General features: G+C 46.2%; 1 protein-coding gene across 5 annotated transcripts in view; it reads right to left on the bottom strand.

Moving 5' to 3' along the window:
• The window catches only part of scaper (S-phase cyclin A-associated protein in the ER), an 83,447-nt gene that overhangs the window by 12,211 nt on the left and 46,116 nt on the right, over positions 1-25,120 (bottom strand). For all 5 annotated transcript variants that reach the window (XM_028959234.1, XM_028959236.1, XM_028959235.1 and 2 more), the window contains 5 exons: positions 19,807-19,922; positions 10,132-10,255; positions 6,843-7,072; positions 3,883-4,038; positions 774-1,026 (listed from right to left, as the gene is read on the bottom strand). In XM_028959234.1, the coding sequence (XP_028815067.1) occupies positions 774-1,026; positions 3,883-4,038; positions 6,843-7,072; positions 10,132-10,255; positions 19,807-19,922 (879 nt within the window). The remainder of the gene's footprint in view (positions 1-773; positions 1,027-3,882; positions 4,039-6,842; positions 7,073-10,131; positions 10,256-19,806; positions 19,923-25,120) is intronic.

The raw sequence follows: 25,120 nt of genomic DNA, 5'->3' as shown, positions 1-25,120 counted from the left end.
TCAGAGAGACCATGATAGGAGAAGGAAAAAGAAGAGAAAGAATAGAGCGATAAAACAAAGGAGTGACGGGTAAAAGAGGCCTGGGTGGGTCATTAACATGGGACGACGACTGAATGTTTGAAAGGGGCAATGGTGGCAATGAGACCTTTTTATGACACCCACTGTTTTGACTGTCAGTCTGCGGGAGGAGCCCAACATATCTGCAAGAAGAGCAAGTCACTCCTGAACTTGAGAAGATGGGAGACATTTAAAGACTGCCTTCACTGCCAGAGCAGATGAAAGCATATGCTGCGTAGCTTGCTGAACTATAGCAAAAAGAGTGAAGGGTAATACATCTTTAGAAATATTGTTAAAAGTAGTTCAGTTCTCATGAACCCATTAGTTTTAGTATTAAGACCAAACATTAATTTTCAAGATATTGATAATAAATTACATTATTGTAGATAAAGCAATATTACTCTCCAAACCATTTGTTTAATATTGTTTACATATTATTATACATTTTAATCTAAACTACCCAAAAGACAAACTTATTTTTTTCCCCGCAAACAAATTTTAAAACAGGAGGAGATAATGGCACCAGGAGGAGCCCATTGACAGCACACATACACAAACACACACCTTAATTTCCTTCCCATACTACGTCTTTTATATAATACAGTGAAAAATGTCTACATCTTAATATCATATCTGTATGAAATTGTATGAATTGTATGTATGAATTATTGTAAATAAAAAGAAATGCACAACCAGTGCATTTGTGATCTGCATACCTGGAAGGCTGTGAGGTCCAGCAGGGCAAAGCTGTTGAGGAAGCGGATGCTCTGCAGAGCCACCTGGATGACTGCAGGGGCATATGCCTCCAGGGTGGAGGAGGTAGGTGCAGAGGTGGATGTGGGGTCGGGAAGAGAACTGTGCAACAGGATGCAGTAGAGCATGTGCAGGACCCCCACCAGGTCTGTGGACTGCAACAGGGACGTCAGTCCTGTGGGATCCTGCCTCTTTTTGTCAAAGATACTTGGAGACCTGTGGGAGATAACGGGGGAAGACCAGAGGCTATGGATCATATGGATCATAACCAGAGGCTATGGATCATATCTACAGAAAGAATCAAATCAAACAGAGCTCTACAACTTTCTTCATTTGTCCTGATACACACTGCAAAGCGACTGACAGCGCCAGTCATTTTATATTGCAGCATCAAAATCAACCACTCAATCTAAATCACCGCCTTTTCAAACACAGCCAGAACCGCAACGCGTGAAAGGCGGCCCGGCAGGAGGGCATTTGACAAGCAGCTGAAAAGTCACCCAACCTGGCGAGGCGAGTCGGCTGCCTCGCTCAACCCAACCACAGAGACCAGAGACCCAGGAAGTGGCCCGGCAGAGCAGGAGGACGGCTGCTCCCAGCGGCGTCTAGGTTTACCCCCTCGGACGGGGGCCTGTCCAACTGGATATAAATAAGGGGGCCAGCCCTCGTCTGAGCAAAGCGAACAGGCCCCAGGCAGTGAGGGGACCCACCGAACACGGTCATCCGCGGACCAGGTCACAAGCTACCAAAAATACACAAAAGAGAACCCTACATTTACATTTACAGCATTTACCAGACGCCCTTATCCAGAGCGACTTACAATCAGTAGTTACAGGGACAGTCTCCCCCCTGGAGACACTCAGGGTTAAGTGTCTTGCTCAGGGACACGATGGTAGTAAGTGGGGTTTGAACCCGGGTCTTCTGGTTCATAGGCGAGTGTGTTAACCACTAGGCTACCACCACCCAACACTAGTTCGAGAGATCTGACTGGGATGAGGACAAGAACGACGAGACACGGGTCCCGATGGCCTTTAATATGACAACCGAATGAGTAATGGAGTAGCGACTGGGAAAGAACGCCTGCCGAGATTACAGTTGCGTCTCGCGCGCTCTGGGCTCATTCCTCCTCGTGCAAGCAGAAAGAAGAGCGCGGCGCGAACGCTGGAAGCCCCGGCGGCCCCGGCCAGCGCTCCTTTCTTGGCACCGCACCTCTGCGTTCCGCCGCATTTAATTAGGGCCCATCTTACGGGATTTAAAAGCTGCGTGTTTGTGAGTCTTAGCCAGGCCGACACCCTGGAGATTAGTCGGATTGGTAACATCATACCCTGGCCACACATTACAGGTGAAGCGCGGGGCTGCGGCGCAATGCTGAGCACGCATAGCCGGCGGTGCTGCGGCCGAGACGCTAAGCCGAGGGGAGCATGGCTGTCAGCTTCAATAGGGGCTGCCCTCGGTGTGAGAGATCTCAGGCGGCGTGCATGAGCTACGCCCTTCAAGATTAGTGGCCCGACCAGGCCTGGATCCCCTAAAAGCGAACGGCTGAACTCAGCCGGCTGCCAAGTTGCCGGGTGGGAGCAAATGGTCCTGAAACAGGAAATAAGACCCTCCTCAATTACCTGCAATAAGCGATCGTGTTCATCAGAACCGACGAACCTGCTGCTACGCCAGAGGGGTCCAGGATTACGACATCCAAAGGCATTCTGTGGGGTTCCATCCCAGAAACGCACCACAACAACGCCACAAAGGTCTTAAACTACTGACGCCTTGCGCCTTCCTCAGCCGGAATACATGTAATACCTGCAGCAGACAACGGCGATCAATCCGGACCCGCTGCGATCTGCCTTAATCTCTCCGATGACAGGCAATTATAAGAACACCGCGGCTCGGCCGGGTATGATTTGCAGCCCAAGATCAGGGGCAGCGTGACCCCTGGATGGAACCCGCTGCGCCTGCTGTTATCCGATCTCGGCCAACCGTGCTGCACGGAAATTGGCAGCCAGATCCCAACATGGCTTCTGCTGTGAGACAAATCAAGCCGCGCCGCGCCGGGCCCGGTGAAAAATGCGCAGATTTCAGGGAGGACGGCGACCCCCGGGGACTGATTTTCGGGATGCAGTGCTGCCATTAGAACGGGGCAGCGGGGCTGGCGCTGCGTTTTCTCACAGATATTTAGTGACACACAGTGGCACCGAGCAGAGTCGGACAGCTGGGCGGCGTTACAGCAAACGGCAGCTGGAGCGGGCCCGGCTGCCGGCCGGTGTGGGCGCAGCCGCCGCGCCAGGGGCGCAGTAACAAGTCCACGGCTCCGTGATCAATGGACGGAGAGGCCGGCGGGCCGCTGGAGAGTGACGAGGCGGCGTTTGTGTGTTCTGAGAGTAGGACATGCGCCTAATACCGTCTCTGGGGGGACCGGCACCTGGCTGCCTGGGGAGTGATGTCCCATAAAACGAGCGCTAAACGCGCCTATTTCACCGCCATCTTTTTCCAGACACAGGATACTTGACCAAACGCGGTGTGGGATGATGTGAAAGTGTCCAGGGGACAAACAGAAGAACTGTTGTTCGTGAGTGTTTCAAGGGTCTTTCCTAAAAGAAAGTGGCAAGGTCATGGCTGGGGTATCACTCCCTGTGGCTGTGTGGTTACCCTCTGTCAGCAAGAATACAAAAGCTCACTTCCAGGAGGTCACACACACACACACACACACACACACACATCTGGGTGGGCTGAAGACCGGAGTTTACAGTGGGAGACTGAGCAGATGACTAGGACCCAAGGCGGGAGTGGCAGAGGCTGCAGGAGCCGGGCAGGCGCGGAAACTGACAGTGTGATTGATGCCCAGGTCGTCCTACACCGCCACACCACCACTCTCTTACCAAACCTCCGACTGGGTAGCGCCGCAGAACATAACAAAGGCTCACACCTCTCATTACACGCCGACAAAGACGTATGCCTTTCCACAGGATGTTTGTGGGAAAGGAGAGGGGGGGGAGACTGAAGGCCGAAGAGGAAGGTAACGTGCAGAAGAACTGATGAACGGGGGAGAAGAGGGAGGTGAGAACAGGCACTACTCACCGGCCGTTCACAGCAAAGCACAGCCTGCACACGGCGTGCAGGAGGGCCGCCGCCTGCTCCAGGAAGAGCGACATCTTCGGGCTCTCATCCACTGGGCCTTGCACCGACAGGAAGCAGCCGTACAGCTTGTCAATCAGTCCCATGTTCACCACGTAGCTGCCGAGCAGACAAACAGCCATCAGACCAAGTTCAAGGATATGAGGTGTGAGCACACATTAAAATACTGACATAACATTCCATTTAAATACAATGAAATTCAGGTAAGAGGAGCCAAGAGAAGAGGGATTAGGTAAATGATGGAATTTCATTAGTTTATATAAGTAAATGTAGAAAATAATAGAATTAAAATGTAATATAGAAAAATAGAGGCTAGTTTTGTAATAGATAAATACATACAGTATACATGTTGATTTCACTTTTCACAATTTGAATATATTTCTGTGTAGAATTGGCAGCAGACTTCCAAGCACAAACCACATATATTGGAGTTGAGGTCAAGGCTATTCTAAACCCTTAAATCAATTATAGTCTTTAAAAAACGATCGGTCATATGTGTGTGGATGCGCTCAAAACATTTCATTTACATTTTAAAAATCTGCCATCTGCCATCACCACAACAGTTGGCTCTGGTGAAGCTCATTTAACAATCAGACTCTCCCATGGAAGCTTTTTTTCCCTCGGTCGCCATGATTCCCCGTAGTCAAGCTTCAATGCAGGGCTGGGGATTCTTTATTGGATGCCAAAACAGTAATCCAAAAATATGTAGCTATGCAAGACAAATATTACATTACAGAGCTTCAAGGACATTTTAAGAACCCCTTCATATTTTAGGTGGTAAAACTAGCATTTTTCAAACCAGAAAAGAGTTTATATTGTGACAGTCCATGCCAGTTCTAATTGCTGTTTTCAACTTAAAGGTCCTGTTATGGTTTTACAAACGGACACTCGATTCTAGATCCAAAATCGAATTTCAGCCAGAAGGTCACAGTGTCTGTAGAGATATACATTTTTCTAGGGGTTTGTGCTGTAATGGTGCTTTTTTTAATGCGAGTAATAAGTATATAGTGTAATGATGTAATAAGAAGCACACACTGAGCGTGGAAACAAGTTACAGTAAGTGAAAAATAAAGCGGATAATAGCAACATTATCTATTTCCTGCACAGAGAAGCTCGCTGCCCCGTGACAAAGGCCCTCACTGTGCCTGACGCTCAGCACGGGCGAGCTGAAATCAGATTCCCAGTCCGCGAGCCCGCCACTCTGGGTTATTATTCCGATATCTCTAATTTGTCTAGCAAATGACAGTTCTCATGCCGCCGCTCTCCCCACCCTCTCGGCTACAAATCACGGATAATTAGACCATTACGGGCTGGCCCGGGCCGGCTACGTGGGCCCGTGGAGTCGGCGCCCCTCCCCCCGGCTGCCCGTTGACCTGGAGCTGTCTCAGAGCTCAGGTATGAGCGCCACGCCCTCGTCACCACGGCAGCCAGGCACAGCCTCGTCAATCAAAGGACCTCCCAGAGGAAACGTGGGCCACCCTCCCGCCAACTCCTCAGAGGCAGAGCTCCATGTCTCGTTTTTCTCTGGTTCCCCTCCTTCTTTCCCCACCGTACCTCTTTTTGTTGGCACTGTCAGTCAAACGCAGGCCTCTCAAAGCAGGTAATTACATCTCCTCGCCCCCTCCCCCTCCTTCCTCTCAATAGGTCAGCCGTCACTTGAACCACAGACCCTTGTTATTGCTTTATCCTCTTCTACAGCTTCGCTGGAGCTGAAAAGAGTTTTACACACACCATTGTGCAGCCTTTCAGCCTCTACCTGACAATTTTACAGACAGAGAAGTGTTCTGTCATGTACTGGTGAAGTGTGGGAAATCCCTCTACCTGGCTCTACCAGGTATCGGTAAGCATTGGGCCATTTGCGCACCCTCCAAGTTGGCGTGGTGAAGCTGGTCCCCTGGTTGGGGTCAAATTTTTTTTGGGCAACTGTCGGTCAGTGGGAGTACTACGGACCTCTGCTGATGTTCAGGTCATGATGAATCATGAACGGAGAGTGCAAGGAATGCTGGGATGCTAGGGGCATCTGCCTTTCTTCATGGATGGGCCCCCACCCTACTCCCCTACACTCCCTTGACCAAGTTCAAGAGGATGCTGAAGAGACAAGATTTTGGCCGTGGTTTCATTTTTTGGCCAAGACTTGTTCAGAGTTATGTCTTTGCCTCTGGTTCTGGGGGAATATGTGTGAAGGATGCCGAAAGCTCCAATAACGACAACATCAGACTAGGTCTGGAGTCAGAGCCACCGCTTTCCATTATACTGAGAATTCGGTATCGATTTCACAGTTATGTGCAACCTTGTCAGAATTTAGCTGCCTTTATCTGAAATGTATTTTGTAAAGTAAAGTGAAGTGATTGTCACATGTGATACACAACAGCATAGCACACGGTGCACACAGTGAAATTTGTCCTCTGCATTTAACCCATCACCCTGAGTGAACAGTGCGCAGCCATGACAGGCGCCTGGGGAGCAGTGTGTGGGGACGGTGCTTTGCTCAGGGCACCTCAGTGGTACCTTGGCGGGTCCGGATTCGAACCGGCAACCTTCTGATTACTGTTGCATAAATACCAATCTACTCAACCTGATCATGGAATTATACATTTGTATACATAAAGTTTTGTAGACAGATAGATTATTGTCAATTACATGGGTTTCCAGATTGGTTTGCCAATGATTATTTGGTAAGCTCAATACACAATGATGTTCACTATAAACTGAAATTCCATGTGTGTTTTTTTAGGAGCTAAGAAACATTCAATAGCAAAGTTATTAAATGTAATTAATGACAGTTTGACATGTCAAAGACAAAGATTCCAGTATTGAAAATGGATTTGCATAACCTGGCAAGATTTGGGGAAAGACAATGATCTTCAGTGTATGACTGATGGGCAGAATGGAAAGAAACAAACCTTATGAGATCTTGGACACGTGTGTTCAAGGTGTCACTGGGTGAGGGTTTATTCTTAGGGTCAGGGAAACCAATCCTGGACCCATCGCTGCAACAGACTTCAGACAGGGGGGAGTGAAGTTGACCCAGCACAACAGCGCAGGTCTGCAGCAGGCCGGTGGTTAGACCCTCGAAGACTTGTTTATTCACACTGCGACCGAAAATGGACTTATCCTCATCGGGCACATAAAGCTGTAGAAACAAAACATGCAAAAACACACACAAAGTTACTGATATTTCATTATACTACCGTTTGGAATGTGACTCCTGACTGAATGGGATTTGCAAGTAACAATTTATCAATAATACAAAAGATGGTATGTAATAATATGAGATATTACAACTGGTTTAAGTCCAAGGCCAAATGCTAAATGCTGTAGACATGCTTGCATGCCAGCAACATTGTTTATGCTCAGCTTGTCATGTTACATTGTTATATTATGACATTACATGTTATATTATGACTAAGGATTTAACTAACTGTGATATAACACAACATTAAAAAGTTAGAGCTGGGAATTAAGCCAATGCACATAGAGAAAGTGTATAGTAACAGAAGACATTCACAAATATTAACAGTCCAACTGCACCAGTATACAGAATGCATAAAAAAAACATTATTGCGATGTGTGTTATAGCCCTGTTGTTATCAATGTGGAATTTCCTTAACCCCCAAAACTCAGAAAATGCAGAGGAAGCAGTGTTTATTTAGTAAAAGGAGCTTTCCACATGACAGAAATGAGAGCACTAGTGGAGTTGAAGCTCAGGCCAGACCTGGCAACCTTCAGATACACTGGTACTGCTCAGTCTTAACATGCCCACAGAATGGCCATATCATGTAACAGCATGGGAAAACCAGATTAATCACTGATCTCTACAATCATTCGATCACAAAGAACTTCAATGCAGTCAGGCAGATGACATTTTATAGTGCCTCAAAAATGCATTAAATATTCTAACATTCTAACATTAACACCATATTACTGTACTAACATACAATAATAAATTCTTTTTTAAAAATTTGCTATAGCTGTCAATTGGTTGAAAAATAAACTAATTATATTCCTGTATATTGCAATGAACTAATTGTGATTAATACCAAAAAATGGCTTGTGCAGGTACCGCAGCCACGTATCTAGATTTAAAAATAATTTTAAAATGCATATGCAAAAGATGCATATGCAAATTGGCACTTCACTGTGTGCCTTATATAGGAAATGTCTCTGGTTACAATGAATTGTTCCATTCACGTCCAGACTTCACACGTGAAGTAAACAAATATAGCTGCGTTAATTGCCTTAAAAATTATTTTAACATTAAGCATTTATATAAAAGAAGTGAAAAAACAGGAACTAAACTAAATAACTGCATACTAGGTAATTAAATTGGGTGTTTGGGTACAGAAGCAGTCAGTGGAAACTCTTGTGCCGTATTCAGAGATTAGTGCCGCATCTCAGGACCAGTCATGTCAACTTTTTTCACAGTTCCCCCTCTTTAACAGGAGTCTTGGCACTGATGGATTGCAGAGCACATCGGACAATGGCCCCGGCAGTTTTCAATATCCATCCCGAGCAGGTCTTCACAAAAGGCACGGTCATTTAAACCTCAGATTGCATTTCTAAGTGCATCCAATTAAGCACAGAGGGTGTGAATAAAGTATCGCCTACTCTTTGTGCTCATGCGAATGCCATTCCCCTTAGCTGGGATCCTGATCCGCGACGGTGACATAATTAACAACACGCGTGTTGGTTTATTATTAATCAGCTCTGGGCTGTAAATTAGTGGTTAAAGCTCAGTGTGGCATACTCGCTGGGCCCGTGCCAGATGCTGGTATATGAGAACTCTCAGAGGTATATCCAGATAAGGGGGCAGGCCAGCCAGCAGGACACAGAGAGGCTATTGGAGATAACTGGGAAGGTTGGGGGAAGGGTCTGACAATGGAATCATCCTCTTCACTGAAAGCCAAGATGCCGTCCCCCTCATACCACTCTTTACGGTTTACAATTAGTGTGTATTGTGCCTATTGTGTGTGTGTGTTTGTGTGCGCATGTAACAGTAAACCCTGTTCGGTCTCATAGAGTTTCAAAGCTACTCATCACAGGATGAGCTGACCTGAGATCAGTTTCTTCTCTTTGCTAGCAATAAATAATGTTAGGATGTGGCGACTGATCCTGGGTACTGCTAATTTTCCTATAAGGACCTTCCTCTCTGGTTGGAATAAATTTAGAGAGATTGTCCCAGAACAGTCCCAGCAGGAGGTGGGGAGATGCGGGCAGCAGAAACCACTCAGGTAACACACAGATCAAAATTTCAGGTTCCGACTGAGGGCCGGGACAAAAGGCTGCCAGTAAAGGTAAATACGGTGGTGTTGTGTATAAATGCTGTTCGTGTAGATAAGGCTTGGTGTGTGCTGTGTGTTAGGAGTGCTGCCACTCGTCCCTGCTTCCTCTCTAGAAGAAGAAAAAAAAAATCAGTTCTTCAACACGAAACAGCAGTTTAAAGCTGGCTTATTTTTCTAGTTCCTGTCGTATTCAATAACACAGATAACGTAACCATGACACAGTTGCAACAGCGCATGTTTATGTGGATTACGGACAGCGGCCCGGGTCCAGCTGAGTCACCGCTGAGCTCTCCAGAATGTCCCTTGTCTGCACAGCTGCTCGGAGGTTTAATGTAAACCCCAGCCTACATACTAGCTTGCCCCGCTGCCCTGACAAACTATGACCGCTGCAGAAGGGAACTTTGGGGTTGAGGCCCTGAGTCCGAGTGCTCGGCGTGCACGCCACGTTGTGGTCCCATTCTGACCTGTTCAGTGTCCCATGTCTGCACCGGGTCAGCACTGTGAACAACGCCATCTGACGTGTCACGTGCGAACGTCAGCCATGTCACGTCTCCGTAGCACAGACTCAACAACCCAAAACCAGAAAAGTCCTCAAAAGGTGAGATGAACATTCTAGAACATAATCGGATTTTACAATTTGATAATAAAAGCCTGCCAGTAATCAGATGAAGACGGACTTTGTGGCTCTGTGCATTTTATTTCATCCAAATGGGGAGGGACACAAACATACGGCAACACTCAGAGCGTAAAACTTTGGTTTACGTCTACAGTAATGATGCAACTTGTTACTGCTGATGATCTGGACTTCAGAGTGGTCAGGTAACAAGAACAAATGGAGAGTTGTTAGACAGTGATACTGGCCAGAAAAGATACAAATAGCTATTTTTTGTTTTATTACTTTATTACGTACCGTGAGCTGATGTAGGAGCAGGTCCATCAGGAAGGCAATCTTGTTACTGTAGAGAACATAGGAGCAGTTGCTGGGGCAGTGGGTGCAGGCCAGGTAAAATGTGTTTACAGCAGCACACAGGGACCTGGGCAGAGAAAATATGAAGAAGAAGAAAGAAAGAAAGAAAGAAAGAAAGACAACACGTGACTATTATAAAAAGCTCTCACTCTCTCTGCCACATCCTTTGAAACAGGAATGTTTCTTTTTGACTGCAACTCTTTCAAGAAGACCATTTTTGGGTGTCTGGGACTCAGACAGTTCTGAGCCGATAGCTCTGCTGGACATCTGGACATCAATTAAATGGGGAATAAGCTTAATTTTTTAGATTTTTCTCATCTGCTGCCTTGGAGGAACCTCATCTTTTTGTGCTTCTTCAAAAGACCTTGAAGAGCACATGTTGAAACCCCAGTCTGCGAAAGACCGTTCTCATGTGGTACAAATACCTTGAATAAATCTAAATACCTTGTTGCTGTGTTCAGTCTTGACATGGAGTATGACCGTTTCATGACACGTCTTGAGCACCTGTTCAGTCTAGTTGACCATAGACAAAACCCCTGATTTGTGTACCTACTAGAAATGATGCTGGTGTAAAAGCAAATGGTAGTGACACCAAATGATTATTTGATTTTGATTCTCTTTTTATTTTGCTTTGCATTTTGTAAATTATTATTAAGTACTGTGTGTATGTGTTTTGTATATTTCACACAAGACTGTGTAAAGTTTCCATCTTCCCAACAAAAACAATAATTGTTCAGGGAGGATTTAAAAGTAAAAAAAAAAAAAAAAACACAGAAAAGGTCAATTATTAAATTAAAAGTCATTTCTCAACATACAAAAGTCGACAGATGGAAAACAATATTGTATTTCTGGTGTGAGAACAATAGGATGACAGCGCTGTGAAAGAAAATAAGAAAATAATAACCTGTTTAGGTAAATCAATATTTGATCAATGTTTGACAGGGATTTTTGTTACATTAAGAAAATAAACTGTGGTTTAATTGGTGACTTTTGCACGTATTCCCATGTCATCCTTCTTTCTCCGGAGAACGTGTGTAATACAAGCACCTGTGGAGTCTGTGCAATAACATGGGGGCAGCAGGGGACAACTAGTTTTGACTGCTAAAGGTGTGAACACCAAAACATCCAAATGGACTGACTATTACAGACAACCCAACTTCCTGTCGAGCCGCTGGGTATAATCTGGGCCAAATAACCTTGTAGGCTTCACACTAACAGCTGCTTAACTGGATGGGACGGTGGGCGGCGAACCCTTCCCACTCTCCAGAGAGAAAAGCCTCCCACTGGGCCGGGCGTCAGTGCCCACCGGCTGAGGACAGCAAGCCAGAGCTGGAAGAGCGGCCCAGGCTGACCGGCCTCTCCCGTGCGTCTGCTTTACACCAGGCTGAGAGAGGGGAGATTAATGCAACAGATAACTGACCGATCCGTCTGCTGACCCCCCCAAGTCCCTCTACCCCTTCGTCAACCCCCCACCCCCCACCCCACTCTACCCTTTCATCAGTTAATATTTTCTGACAACTGTATATTTTAACCCAAAGCAGAGTGGCGCGCCCCTATCTGCTCTGAGGGGGTTGAGGCTGGAATCTAACTTTCCAAATTCTAAAGTAGGCCATGTTTACTCCCAGTCATAAACATTTTGATATCTACCACAACCTTCACATCTGTTCCGCATTTTCAGCCAAACCTTATTGGCATACAGAATAAAAATAGCAGAGGGCCGAGTAGGCTTCGGTCTGTCAATACCTCCCTGCCGAAAGAAGGGGTAAAGTAGACGCCTTAGCCAGTGGCAGGGCACTGTGTACGATAGTGGTGCAAATGTGTAATAAAATACACGTGAATATACAACAATAGAACATGTGGCTCAGGGTCTGGATTGGCAGATATGTTTTTGTTCTTTATCTTCATTATTTCACCATTTCTGAAATCAGCACTTGCCAATCCCTCGGTGCGAACAGTATAATAGACATAAAACCAGAAAAGGTGTTTGTTATTACACCCTTTCAATAATCCTCAGAATGAGGGGGGGGTCCACGCGAATTCCCCGCCGCAGAAATGCCTCTCTGGGCACAGGAACACGAATCCGGAGAGCAATACAAAAACTGAGCAGTGAAAAAAAGGAACGTTCTGTGCTGGGCGGAGAGATACTACAGCCTGTGTTCAGTTCGGGGTGTAGTAACGTGAGATCCCCACCAAAACTGTGCACTCTGGGCAGCAGACCAGCACTGGCCTGCCTGACTGATTTTCCAAAGAGGGAAAAGGGACACAATTGTATTTAAAAAAAAAAAAAAAAAAAAAAGTCAGCATTTTCCCTAGAGACAATCTTCTGCGTGCACTCACCAAAGGACCGGTACACCTCATTGACAGTGTCACCGGCACCCCTGCAAGTGCAACCCCTCTGACAAGCCACACTGCGCATGAGGTTATCTCAGGTAAGAACGACCTGTAGCAGTCATAGAATTCAAGGTATCCATAGTGTTTCTGGATCCTTTATTAAAGAGTTGCGGCGTCGGGTGACACCGGCAGCTAGGATGACAAGGTTCAGTTTACCTGGGCTCAGCATGGCTTTGCTTGTGTAAAGAGGGGTCTGAAGACCAAACACATGATGACAACCGTGACAGCATTAAAGCGAAGGAAAATAACCAAAGGCAGCCTCTTAAGTACAGAAAAGGAGCAGGGAAAATATTTTGTGCCCCACTTCTAACTGGTTGAGTGACATAAGGTGACAGGAAAAACTTATTATAAAAACCAAAAAGTAAAATGATTTAAGCTAATTATAATCTAAACCTAATGTCAATGTGAGAAAAGGACAACAGGTTTAATGGAATCATTCATAGAAGCATAAGACAAAAAAGCAACTATTTCCTGTTAAAGGACATGGGTCCAAAGTCTCTGAGGAGTAGAAATTCTGCACAGGGAAGGAGGGTGGGGGGCAGGAGGGGTTCAGGCAAGCCCCCAGGTGGCATAGCCAGTTAAACAGCAGATTAAAGAGCACACGACTAATTTCTTTACTCTAATCTTATTAAGGACAAAAACAGCTGTCGGCTGAATCCATTCAAACCAAAAAAAAAAAAAAAAGGACCCCTGCACAAGCCCCAGGAAAAGCAAGAACATGCCCTCAAAAAAAAAATCATGACGTTTCTTGTCAGCAATACGTAGATTCAGAGTATGACTCTGAATCTAGAGAAAGTTCATGAGCTGGATTAGTCCTGATAATTATTACACCAATTAAAAAGAAAAAAAAAAGCAATTTAGCAATTACATATTTATTGAAATGCAGCTTAACTACCAAGATTGGTGGCTACATGAATAATCTTTTATATATCTATATATGTGTGTGTGTGTGTGTGTGTGTGTGTGTGTGTGTGTGTATATATATATATCTTTTATTTAAAAAATTATTCATGTAGCCACCAATCTAGGTGTGTGTGTGTGTGTGTGTGTGTGTGTGTGATATATATATATATATATAAATATAAAAAGAGAGAGCGCCTAAGGGGACACAGCTTCAGAGTATTAGGCCACTTCCCCTTTTCATTTTGGCCACAGTTCCCCATGCCAATGCAGCAGTTGATGTCCTGACATGAAGGGGTTAACTTAATGTAGCATGCTCGTATATCACACACATAAAAACATGCAAGCAAAATGCATTTTTGGTTAATGTTAAATCACACCAGGGTACCCATTTAGCTTCCTTCCCTTTATGACACACATGGGGGGGTTATTGCGATTAATGTGCTTATGTGGACACCATTAAAAAGTGGGATGAAGTATCAGTGTACACCTTTGTATGTTGCACGATTAAACTAATTCATGCAACAAATTTCAATACTGCATGTTTGTAGCAGTCACGTGATCCATGACTATCATTAATTCTATTTTGATCACATTATGAAAAGGTCTACAAACCCAGATTTTGGAACCCGATTTTCTGCTCACTGACACTGAACACCCAGTGCAGCTCCGACTTCTTAAAGCCCTTTATCATCTGACACGGAGCTTTGATTTCTTTTGTTGTGTGTGATTTTTTTTTTTTTTTTTTTTTTGCAAGATCAAGGCCCACGCTGCTCAGGTACAACCTTCACGCCCACGCCAGCAGGCAGTCTTCAGTGTGCTAACGTCTCACTCCCTCTCTCTGCTAATTGAGCCTGATTAGCATGATACACTATACCTGCCCCCGGTTCATGGAATCTCCCCCTCCGTTCCCCTCCGATGACAGGGTGAGTCAAAGATTTTGAGGAGCAATTTGGTAAAGTGCCATTGTAGCCAGGCTCGGGTTACTCGGGGAGTATGCGGCGATGACCCTGCATGTGCCAGTTCCTTCCAGCGGCCAGCATTCCTGTACCTGTATGAGAATCCGAGATTCTCGGTAAGGGGGCCACATCTGACACCGCCCGCCGGGGCTGACCGCCCGACGCGGCCTTCGGTGCCCGTTCTGCCACCATCCGCCAGACTGCAACCCAGCATGCCAAACAACAGGCGCATTGTTAATCTGGCCATAATGAAGCCTTATCTTGTAGACATAGGATTAGGTTCCCGAGGCAGCCTATGGACAGTATAGCAAAGGAGGGGGAAGCAGGGGGAGCAGACTGACGGGAAAAAGGTAAAGAAGAAACCGAGAAATGTACAGAGATGGAGGAAGACCGACTGACAAAGACAGAATGGGACTTAAATGATGTAACAAAAAATAAAAATAAAAATAGAAAAAGGCAAGAACAGAAGGCGACAAAGAGAGAGAGAGAGAGAGATGCAGATAATAAACACTGTAATCTCTTCACCTACCCTAAACGGCTTAACCTCAGACAGCGGGATGCTCCATCCCCCAGTGATTAGACTTCAGACACAAAACTGGAACCTCTGCTAAGGTATGCAGGGTGAACAGGCTAGGACCAGGCCCCTGACCACACCTAAAACTCACTTACCCGGCAGGCCCGCGCCTAAGGCCATCAGCATGGGTGGCCTGCAGGGTAGGGCAGGGGTCACAGCGCTGACCTTTGCATCCAAATTAAAAACCTGTTAAACCATTATGAAATCCACAGGGTATCAAAGAGGACAGGTCGGCAGATGGGAAACGGGGGAAATGAGTCTGTCTGTCTGTCCCACAGCCACGTTTTTTAGGTTTTAAATGATTAATCGTTAAGAAAACAAATAACACATCCCTCATGGTTTGGCGGGTCTATCTTATCTCGAGGTGATACTGGAGTCCTCTGTGACATTTGTCAGATTAGCAATCTGGTGCTTAACTGGGAGTCGAACCGGAGCTGTGAAAACATGACAATGTGACAATCTGGACAGATTCCTCCCCGTACGCCGCTGGCCAGTGGGTTATCAAACAGGAAATGGCCGGACCTCGACCCGGGGATCCTTTTTCACGATTCATCAGCGTCAACGTCTTCCACTCCAATAAGGCCAGCGGAGCGTGACGCGTGAGCTCGACTGCGCTCTGAATAGCCACCTTCAGAACAAGGTCCTGCGGGCGGGGGGGGGTGGCAGGTTGTCGGGGTGTGCACAATTCTTCGGGGAAAGAGAACGAGGCCGGGGGGCAAAATAAAAAGTGAGGAGTAAAAACCCGTCAAACAAGCCTTCCTTTCACTGCGATCCAAATGACATTTAATTTGATTCTGGTGTTGATCTTTCCCGATATCCTGAATACTTCCAAGATATCCATTCGGCCTGCTGTTCCACATGGGCAGGGCATAAGCTGGGCACAAGGCTGAGAACTGTCACGCCCCACACACACACACACACAGCATAATGGCATCCTGAAATGAAACCACTTGGAAAGAGCTACTAGAAGCTTTCACTGGCTAAAATGTAGTCATCGTGTAACACAGAGGTTAAGTGACGCACCGCAGCGTTCCGGCATTCACATCGTCTAAAGAGTCGAACCGCTTGCAACGGAAGCTCCAACTCTTACGTGCCAAATAACCGATTCAGATGAAATGTTCCGATTTTATGACCAGAACTGGTTCCACATCACCACCGTCTTCCTCTCTAGGCTATAAATTATATCTTTTAAACGCCATGCCGTAAACGCCATTGTCTTTGATTCTTTCTGCTTCTGGGTGCTGATGGCCGTTCATGTTCAAATATTCTTCATTACACTTTCTCAGGATACCTAAAAAAAAAATCTGTCCTCTCACAAGTGCCCCCTAATGGTATATACTGCTTCTGCCATACTCACACACTGGCTCACCCTACAAAAAAAGGAAATAAATGTAACGCAACAACCTATACTGTAAGTACAATTTAACGGATGTGAATGCTTACGCATCGGTAAAGTGACCACACCTTGCGGCACAGATTCACAGAATATCAGAGTACTAAACAGACCCCTGCTACGTCTCAATCAGCAGACAAAGGTTTGAGCCTTTTTTGCCTAAATAAAGTGTTGGTAACAAAACCATAGTAAAATATTAAAATCCAAGTCAGTTAAATTTGGTTTCCATATTCGTAAACTTTTCTTGCAACATATTGGTTATTTCTTTTGCCAAAACCTCTGGCCTGTATTGCACATAGAGGCTTAGGCTTAGAACAAAGTAAGACTGTATAAATGTATAGTGTTTTGTTAAGAGTGCATTTTAAGGTTAATCCAGCTATCTAACTGAGAATTGTGTCTGAGTGAAAAACACACACACACACAGTCCAGAAAATATTCCATGTTTTACACAATAAGCCAACAGACTGCTGTTGGTGACAAGAGGCTTCATAATGATGTTTATGTGCCGAGCCCATCTCGGTTTAATGGTGACCACGCAGGTTAACGTCTGGCCGGTTCCATGCCCATCCTGTGAGGCTTCCCAGGATGCTAATGAAAGCCGCTGCCTCACGAGCCCAGACATCCGACCCTCATTTCCTCCGGAGCGTCCGAACTCCCGAAAAAAAAAAAAAACACTCAGAGCCCCAGCCACAAGGTTGCCCAGGGATATTAACGTTGCTTTGCAGTGGAATTATCCCATTAATGTAATGGGTAACAAGATGGAAGCCCACTCCCAGGGGGGTAATATTACAGCAGCATCTCGACGGTTGTCTTTTTTGTAAATCACTCAGCTTATCTAAAGGGAGGCGATCAATACAGCAGCATTACAGTAAACAGATAAACTTGCCCGCTCTGGGGTGAGCGTCTGCGCCCCCCTCAGGCCATTACCCGGCCCCCCCCCCGCCAGCCTGATGACGGATGGGGATAAGAGCCGGGTGATGCCACGGCCTCTGGACACTCTAAATGTTGCCACGTTGCATCATCAGTTCTCAGAGTCCACCATAGCATGACAAGCGCTTTTTCTTTCTTTCTTTCTTGGGCTTAGAATGAACGAGGTGTGGGGTGTGAACGAGTTTACATCCTTTTCCCTTTAATTTCCCATACTTTCTTTCGTAGGTATAATAAAAGGCCAATTAGCGCTGCTTTCGTGGAGGCAGCATCAACTCTCTGCACTACTCCCAGCGGAGCAGGCCAGGTCACGACCACGAACCAGGGCTGCTTTTTACGGCTTCCTGATACACACATCTTCGTGCCTTTGAGGGGTAGCAAGGGGCGGGAGTCTTGTGGGGTCCAGATTGATGAGCGGTTGCTAAAAAGGTTATCAGAGGTTCAACGCAGAGAGCTTCACAGCCTCACACCCGGCCGGCAGTGGAGCAGGGCAGGCTGGACAGGGTTCTCAAAAGATGAGAGGAGATGAAGGAGAAAGGAAAGAGTGACACAGTGCAGAGGCGACAGCTCCTACGGCCTTCAGACGGCCTTCCTGCCCTAATCTACGACCTGCTACACCTTCAGGAACTTGGGGCGATGAGAAAACTATTTAGCTGGACGTGAACTGGCCGATGTCAGCAGTCACCCACAGGCCACAAAGACCAAAACGTCTAAATACTTCAACAACTAAAAAAAAATTGAAATAAAACACACAAACACTACAATGAGCTGGAATTAACACTGAGTGAACAAATGTGCTCAGAATACGTCTTCATGGGACACTGCATATGGATATAAGAATACAAATCCATGAAAATCATTCTGCTCTGTAATTACTTCTGACAATGACTGTAAAAGTAAAGTAGTCAACGTTCTGCTCTACATATTTTAATTTCGGTAAAAGTTGTTCTTGGTTTACGTACACACACACACACACACACACACACAGACATGGGTGAAGTCCATGGGAATCTCACTTTCCAACAAGTTCAGGCACGACGGAGATTCAGATGGGAAAAAACTGGGGAACCGGGAGGCCATTCTATTATCACCGCAGGACAACCACTTCAGCTTTTTGATTGGACAAGAGGGAAAACAATGACAGAAGTGCCTGGGAGATCTTTACCTCCCTGTGCAGCTCCAGATCCTGTCAAGTGAATCACTCATAGAGAATAAAGAAAAAAATGCCCTCTGTATTCACGGCGCCCGTTTCGGCATGCAGATGCAGGCTGCCACGTGCAAACACTACACAACTCTGCAGAGTTCATAAAAGCCATTACAATACTAGTCAGCTTCAAAATTTCTTCTTAAATTAATGATTGCATGAAATATTGTACAACAGAAAGGAGGGGGAAAAAAAAATCAATAAACAGTAGATGGCCAGTAAAAGCATTATAAATATAAGTAGTGTTTCTCCATTAGCAGAGATTTGGAAAAACGGCACATGCTAATGAGAAGAAGAGAGAGGCCATTCCAGTCCATTAGGGCCTCTTAGCAGCGAAAATAACCATCTCTCAAAGGTTATCTAGTGGCCAGCAATGCTAACTCCAGACCCACTATTCAAAACCTGCACGCATTTCAAGTGATGAATTAGACAAATACGCCTTTTGTATATCATGGAAAGAGGGAGGAGACAAAATACAAAATGGATTACTTAAATGTGCTCATTTTCCTGTCTAAATTGGGCACATTCTTATTCATTATAAATTCAAGTATTTATTGCAAGGACGGTGAAGTAAACAGAAATGACTGAAGAGTCGAGGTTGAGTCACTTCCTGCTACTGCACGGAAATAAATCACAAGCAGCAACTCCATGCCAGGGTGAGAGGTGGAGTCTTCTTATCCCGAATGAAACAACTAGACAGACTCAGACAGGGCTGCATAATAAATGATTTAAAATAAAATCACCTTCATTTTGACCTGTGCCTGCAAAAATACAATTCCCCTAATTCAGTGTGCCCCTAAGATATTTTTTCTAATTAAAAATGACAAAAGCAGTTTTGTTTTCCTTTTTTTTCAATTTACTAATGACTAATCATAGTCATATGATTCAATGCATCTGTGCACAATTAAATGGTTTACATCTATAAAAATTAGGTGGTTAAAAAGAAAAATAATATAATATACAATGTCGTATTATTTGCGCATTTCGGAGCTGAATCTAGAAGAAAATAGTGATGCATAAGATGGAGGCTAGGGGAATCTAAACCATTTAGTTAACCAATACAACTGCAAACACTCAGCAGCCAGAATTCTAGTTTACTGTTTAACGTGGGCGGGGTGGGGTGGGGGGCAACAGACAGTGAAGAGTACGCACAACAGCAGACATCTCTAAACTGAAAGAGCATTGTGAACGGGAGAGAGAGAGAGAGCGAGCGAGCAGGGGTGTAAGGAGAGACCGTGGGCTTTATTGGATTTGTGTGGCTGGTACTCACTTGAGTGGAATGCGTGGGACTGCAGTCGGCGTAGAGGCTGTGGTGACTACCTGCAGAATCTGTTCCAGAGCGGAGAGCCCCCCTCCCACCTGAAACGCTACTTGATCTGCATTGTTCTGAGAGAGAGAGAGAGAGAGAGAGAGAGAGAGAGTTAGGGATATACAGGCCAATGGAACAGAGTATCACATTGCTGCCATACAAGAGGGATCTTCTCTTTCTCTCCCAGCGTCTCGTTCCTGAAGGGGAGTCCGAGTGAAATCTGAAACAAAGTGATCCCCTAAGAATTTCTGTTAAATCTCAAAAGTGCACAACCCTGCCCAGCCCCCCACAGCACCGGGTCCCAGTCCTGGCCAACAAATATGCAGATCTGCACACAAAGCAGGGGTGGTCTAGTCCGACAAACAAGGGCCCAGGGAATACAAGGGTAACAGGGATGAGAACGCGACAATCTGTTGACTCGCTGCTCAAAAATGTATTGATGAGCGAAGATTTCCTGAATTATTTCCCATCTCTGGCCTGGTTTACTTCAGAGTAAATCTTCTGACGCATAAAAGGTCAACCAAACTGTGTCTAATAGTCAAAGGAAACGCAGAGTTAGTCTCAGGCTCTAGGAACTCGATATGGTCATTTAACAGACTGGCTCCTCAAAATCAAACTGTTTACAGATCCGACGTTTTTATTTGCTCCATAAAATTCCTTAAAGTTCAAAGTTGTGCTCTTTAAAGTGAGTCATACGTTTAAAGGAAGGGGGAGGGGGAGAAAAGTCTAAGATCAACCCGAGTCAAGAGCGCTGCCCTTTTCTTTGAGCGGAGGAAGGAAACGTCTCAGTGTTTGGCAACGGGTCGGCGAAAGGAAGGCATATTGCAACCTCGCAAAACACAAATTCCCATGCTGGTATACTGGGACCAGTACAAGAGTCCAATTAAATGGCCTAGTCAACCCAGAACTGGAAAGGGGTGAGAGGTGGAGAAGACGGGACATGAGGGGGGGGGGGTGCCAACAAGCCCAAACACATTGAGCGTTCGGAGGGGAGAAGAGGAAGCGCTTTGCAAAATTACATATAAGCTCTTCTCCTGTCAATCATCCCGCACCGCCAAAGAAGTAATTCCTGCAGATCCGGTGGCAAAAGACGACAGAGCGCTGGCAGGGTTAAGAGATTGGAACATGCACGTTGTCAGCTACACCAAAGGATCTGTGTGATGTGCACTGGTGGGGATTAGTGACAGAGCGCTGACGGCTCCATCGGCCTGTTTGCTCGCTGCGGGACGGGCACGGACAGCCACACAGGGCCCCTTTGTCAGGGGCCGAGCGGCGCTCTCAATACCTGATCCACAAAGTCTCCCAGAGACAGAGTGTGGCTTAGCTGCCTCTTAGCTAAACCATCAGCAAGTCACTCCCGAAGCCTCCGGGCTACTCAAGAAGGTGGTCTGATAAATCGGCAGAGGTTAACTGCAGGGACTCCCAAGATAAGCATGATAAGTAACAGTATGTTAAGTATTTGCGGCGGTTGAATATTTAATTCACATCGTTTCAGAAGCGACGCGCGCGTGTGTTCTGGTGCATTTCTGGACGATTTGGGGCTGAAACTATAAAAGGCGTCTGGCAACAGTGCTCGTTCTACACGTTTTGACAGGATTAGGTTCAAATAGTTCAGAATGAGGAAGAGCTGTCAAATCACATCTATGGGCTCCTCCCTATTTTTTAAACCTCGTTTCTAAAAACGACATTAAAGCTCAATGTCTTGGTTTCAGAAATAATTGCACACAGACGAAAAAAAACGGCCTCGTCCCCAAGACGCAGAAAACTAGCAAGCGGCCCGTTCTTGTTTTTTTTTTTTTTTGAAGACACGCTTGACCCAATACTGGCGAATGACACCACGAAAGCTAGAAAGAAGTTCCACCAGTCAGCTCAAACGCTCAAGGCACACACCTCTGGACTGCAGGCATGAAGGAACGCCCCCCCCAAGACGCTTTAGATTTAGTTACTAATTAAGTGTTACCTTCCACGGCGAACACGCTTCCGTTGAATGACGTCCAAAAGATCCATGCCCCTGTTAAATGCGGAACAAATACCACTGACGCAGTAAATGAGGGTGTACAGATGATATCCCCCTTGCTACAAGGCCCTGGCTCAATAAACAGCGATAGAGCGCTTCCAAGGGCCATGCTGGTTTATTGATGTTCGTCATGCCGAGTTAGAATAACGAGCCCTCCCGCGGCAGATGAACGTGGCCATTACCACCAAGAAGGAGACATTCGCTCCAAGGAGCAAATCGGTGGAAAATCACACACCGTTGAAGCTCAACAGGCCCATTTCATGGCATATTTAAATAACGTGGAGATACTGATTTCTGCAGGTAAGCCGATCCGGCGCAACACAAAGGGGAACAATGGCGCTGTCTTTCATTAAAACCAGCCCGCCGAGCGCTCACGTAGGGCCGCTCGGCAAGTTACAGAGAGATCTTGATGGGATCTGCGATGCTGTACCGCCCTCGCCGAGGTCCACTCTTACCAAATGTTGACTTCGCATCCATACCCTGCCGGTCGGGCCCCTTTTTTCCGAAATCAAGAATTTGGGTCGGTAGCATCTGGGTTTGATGACTGAAGCAACCAGAGGCATTTTTGTTCGCTGCTCCCGAGACAACAGGTCCATGCACAAGAACATGGCGCTAACCTTATTTCACCGAGCTGGGTTTTAAATACATACACGATCAGCGTCTGAGCAAACGGGCACAGGTTTGAATAAACTTTCAAGTAGCATAACATGCCAAAATAAGACTTAATGGGGCAGCGGTGGCCTAGCGGTTAAGGAAGCGGGCCCGTAAATCAGAAGGTTGCCGGTTTGAATCCCGACCCGTTGAGGTGCCACTGAGCAAAGCACCGAGGGTGATGGGTTAAATACAGAGGACAAATTTCACTGTGTGCACCGGGTGCTGTGCTGCAGTGTGTCACAATGACAATCAGTTTCGCTTCACTATCAGTTTCACTTCACTATTTCACTGGAAAGTTATGCGAGCAGCTAGACAGGGTGCAGCCGTATCGTAAGCCTTTACATCTGAACCCATCTGAAGTACGTCTTCGCTCATCATACCGCCGTAATGACATGAAATACTCAGCGGGATTAAGATATGAGGAACTATCGCGCGCCACATCGTAAACAAGAGTGGCCCAGACTGACGGGTAGCGATATGGCTAATCCCCAATGCCACGGAAAAAGGAGGCGGGCCCACGCTCCTCACCTTCGGAGGGGCTGACCGGTGACGGGGCTAACAAGATGAGACGGCCTTTCATCAAAGCCGAGCGGGAGAGGCGCTTCTGACAAAGCGGCAGAAGACAGACACGGGGTCAAAAGAGGAGGGCGGGGACAGGGTGGCCCTAAACTTGAATTACACAGTCCAGGCATCTTATCCAATTATTATCTCAGGCAACCATTATTAACCCCGCGCTAATCAAAAGGCCAGCAGCTGCCGTTTCTCGCGGACATGACAGAGGCGAGGGGTAAGTGGGCGGGAGGGTCGGACTTGCCTTTGTGTACGTCTCCCATGAGCCACTCTAATTAGCCCAAAAAAGGGAGAGGGGGGACACGGGGGTGCACACCCCAAAAAGCTCCGGTCCCCTGCAACAGATGGGGAACAACTGGCTAAAAAGAGCGGGGGGGGGGGGGCATGTGGGCCCGACCCGTGTCTATATCAGACTCTGTCCAAGCTGACAAATGCAATGGTTTTTTTTTTTTTTTGCTTCCCCTCTCTCCTTCAAACAAAATAAAAAGGCAATTTTGTAGGCGTTCGGGCCGTCACAGACTCACTCCGCAGGCATTAAATCCTGGACCCAAAAATACTCCAGAACCAGGGTGAAGTAAACAAAGTCCCCATTTAGCAGAGTGCTCTGCACCAGCATCCCAGCACAAGGGAAACCACAAGAAGGGCACCCTGCAATACATTGTTGCTGCGCGTGTGTGTGTGTGTGTGTGTGTGTGTTTATGCCACTTAAATGGTAGGATGCTGGGCGTCCCACTAGAGGTGATTTGTGAGCGTTTATTTAAAAAAAAAAAAAAAAAAAATCCAGTGAAAGGGACCGATGATCATTTGTAATGAGTTGAGCTTTGGAGAAAAAAAATAAAATAAATCAAAGCAACTGTGGCCCTCTAAAGCGACCCGACCCAAAGTTGACCGTGTTTTCGTTCCACGGTTAACCTCAGTCAGACTAACAGTGAAGACTTCTGCCACCACAACAGTTCGTCAAATTACGGCGCGGTCCAAAGACAGGCTTCTGAAATGATGTTTTTGCTTCTGAAAACGGGCCCGCCGCCGCGGTGAATAGAAGTGATCGAGAGTACCGAAACACAGCGACCGGACCTCCAATCCAATTAATGGCATGTAGGCGGGCAATTAAGACACGGGGAATATTCCAGCTTAGTTGCACGAACAATTTAGGGCCCTCGTTTTGCGTAATCCAGCCTTACGTAAGAAGGCACATACCTGGCAATTACCGTAGCCGTAACCGAACCTGGCCTCAGTTGGGGATTAGCGGAGAGAAAAGCCCTCGGTTCAATTCTCATTACTGAAATTGGGCCTTGTTTTGGTGGATGCTAAGATGGTAAGCTAGCGGGACATACTTGTCTGTCAAACAAACTCCTTAAAATAGCCGCCTCCTGACAAGCTGCCTCGAAACCAAAAAGCCGGCAGGGGAGGGGAAAGGGGGCGAAATGGCGACCGCACTCTCGCGCTCACAATGCCGGAGCAGGGGAACAAAAAAAAAAAAAAAAGAGTTACCTGGGGAATTACAATCCCGGAATTACTCTGGTGACAGCGCGCTGTGAAGGAATGCCAGAACGCTGTCCAGTCCACCCTTTTTTCCCCGCACAAGGCCTAATCCCACCGGTGCTCTGGCTGTCACTCAGCGCGGGAGAGGAATTACCCGGAATCTCTCGGGGTGCTCCCTCACACCTCTGCCGAGCGTCCATTATGTCAGTTTTACGCTCCGCCACGGCTGACCTTAGATATTAAACTTAGAAGATATATTTTCAGGGGCTTTGATGGGAAAAAAAAAAAAAAACTTTTCACAATAACTTCAGCTTCTTTTATTTATAAAAATGATAAAACTGTAAGTTAGGTTTGTGATTTAAAATGAACAAATATTCTTTTATATGTAGACTTTCTATGATTTTTGACTCACAGACCTGTTCATTTGCTCGCAGACTGAGGAGAACTGCCCCCTAGTGGTGACACGAAGGAAATCCCTCTATATGCCAGCCTGTCTAATGCCATCAGAACATCATAACTCAATCAGAGGCAGAGAAGAGACGATGGGTGATG

Source organism: Denticeps clupeoides, chromosome 17 (genome assembly GCF_900700375.1).
Source record: "Denticeps clupeoides chromosome 17, fDenClu1.1, whole genome shotgun sequence".
NCBI classification, from domain to species: domain Eukaryota; kingdom Metazoa; phylum Chordata; class Actinopteri; order Clupeiformes; family Denticipitidae; genus Denticeps; species Denticeps clupeoides.
This window is presented reverse-complemented; position numbering and strand designations above follow the sequence as displayed.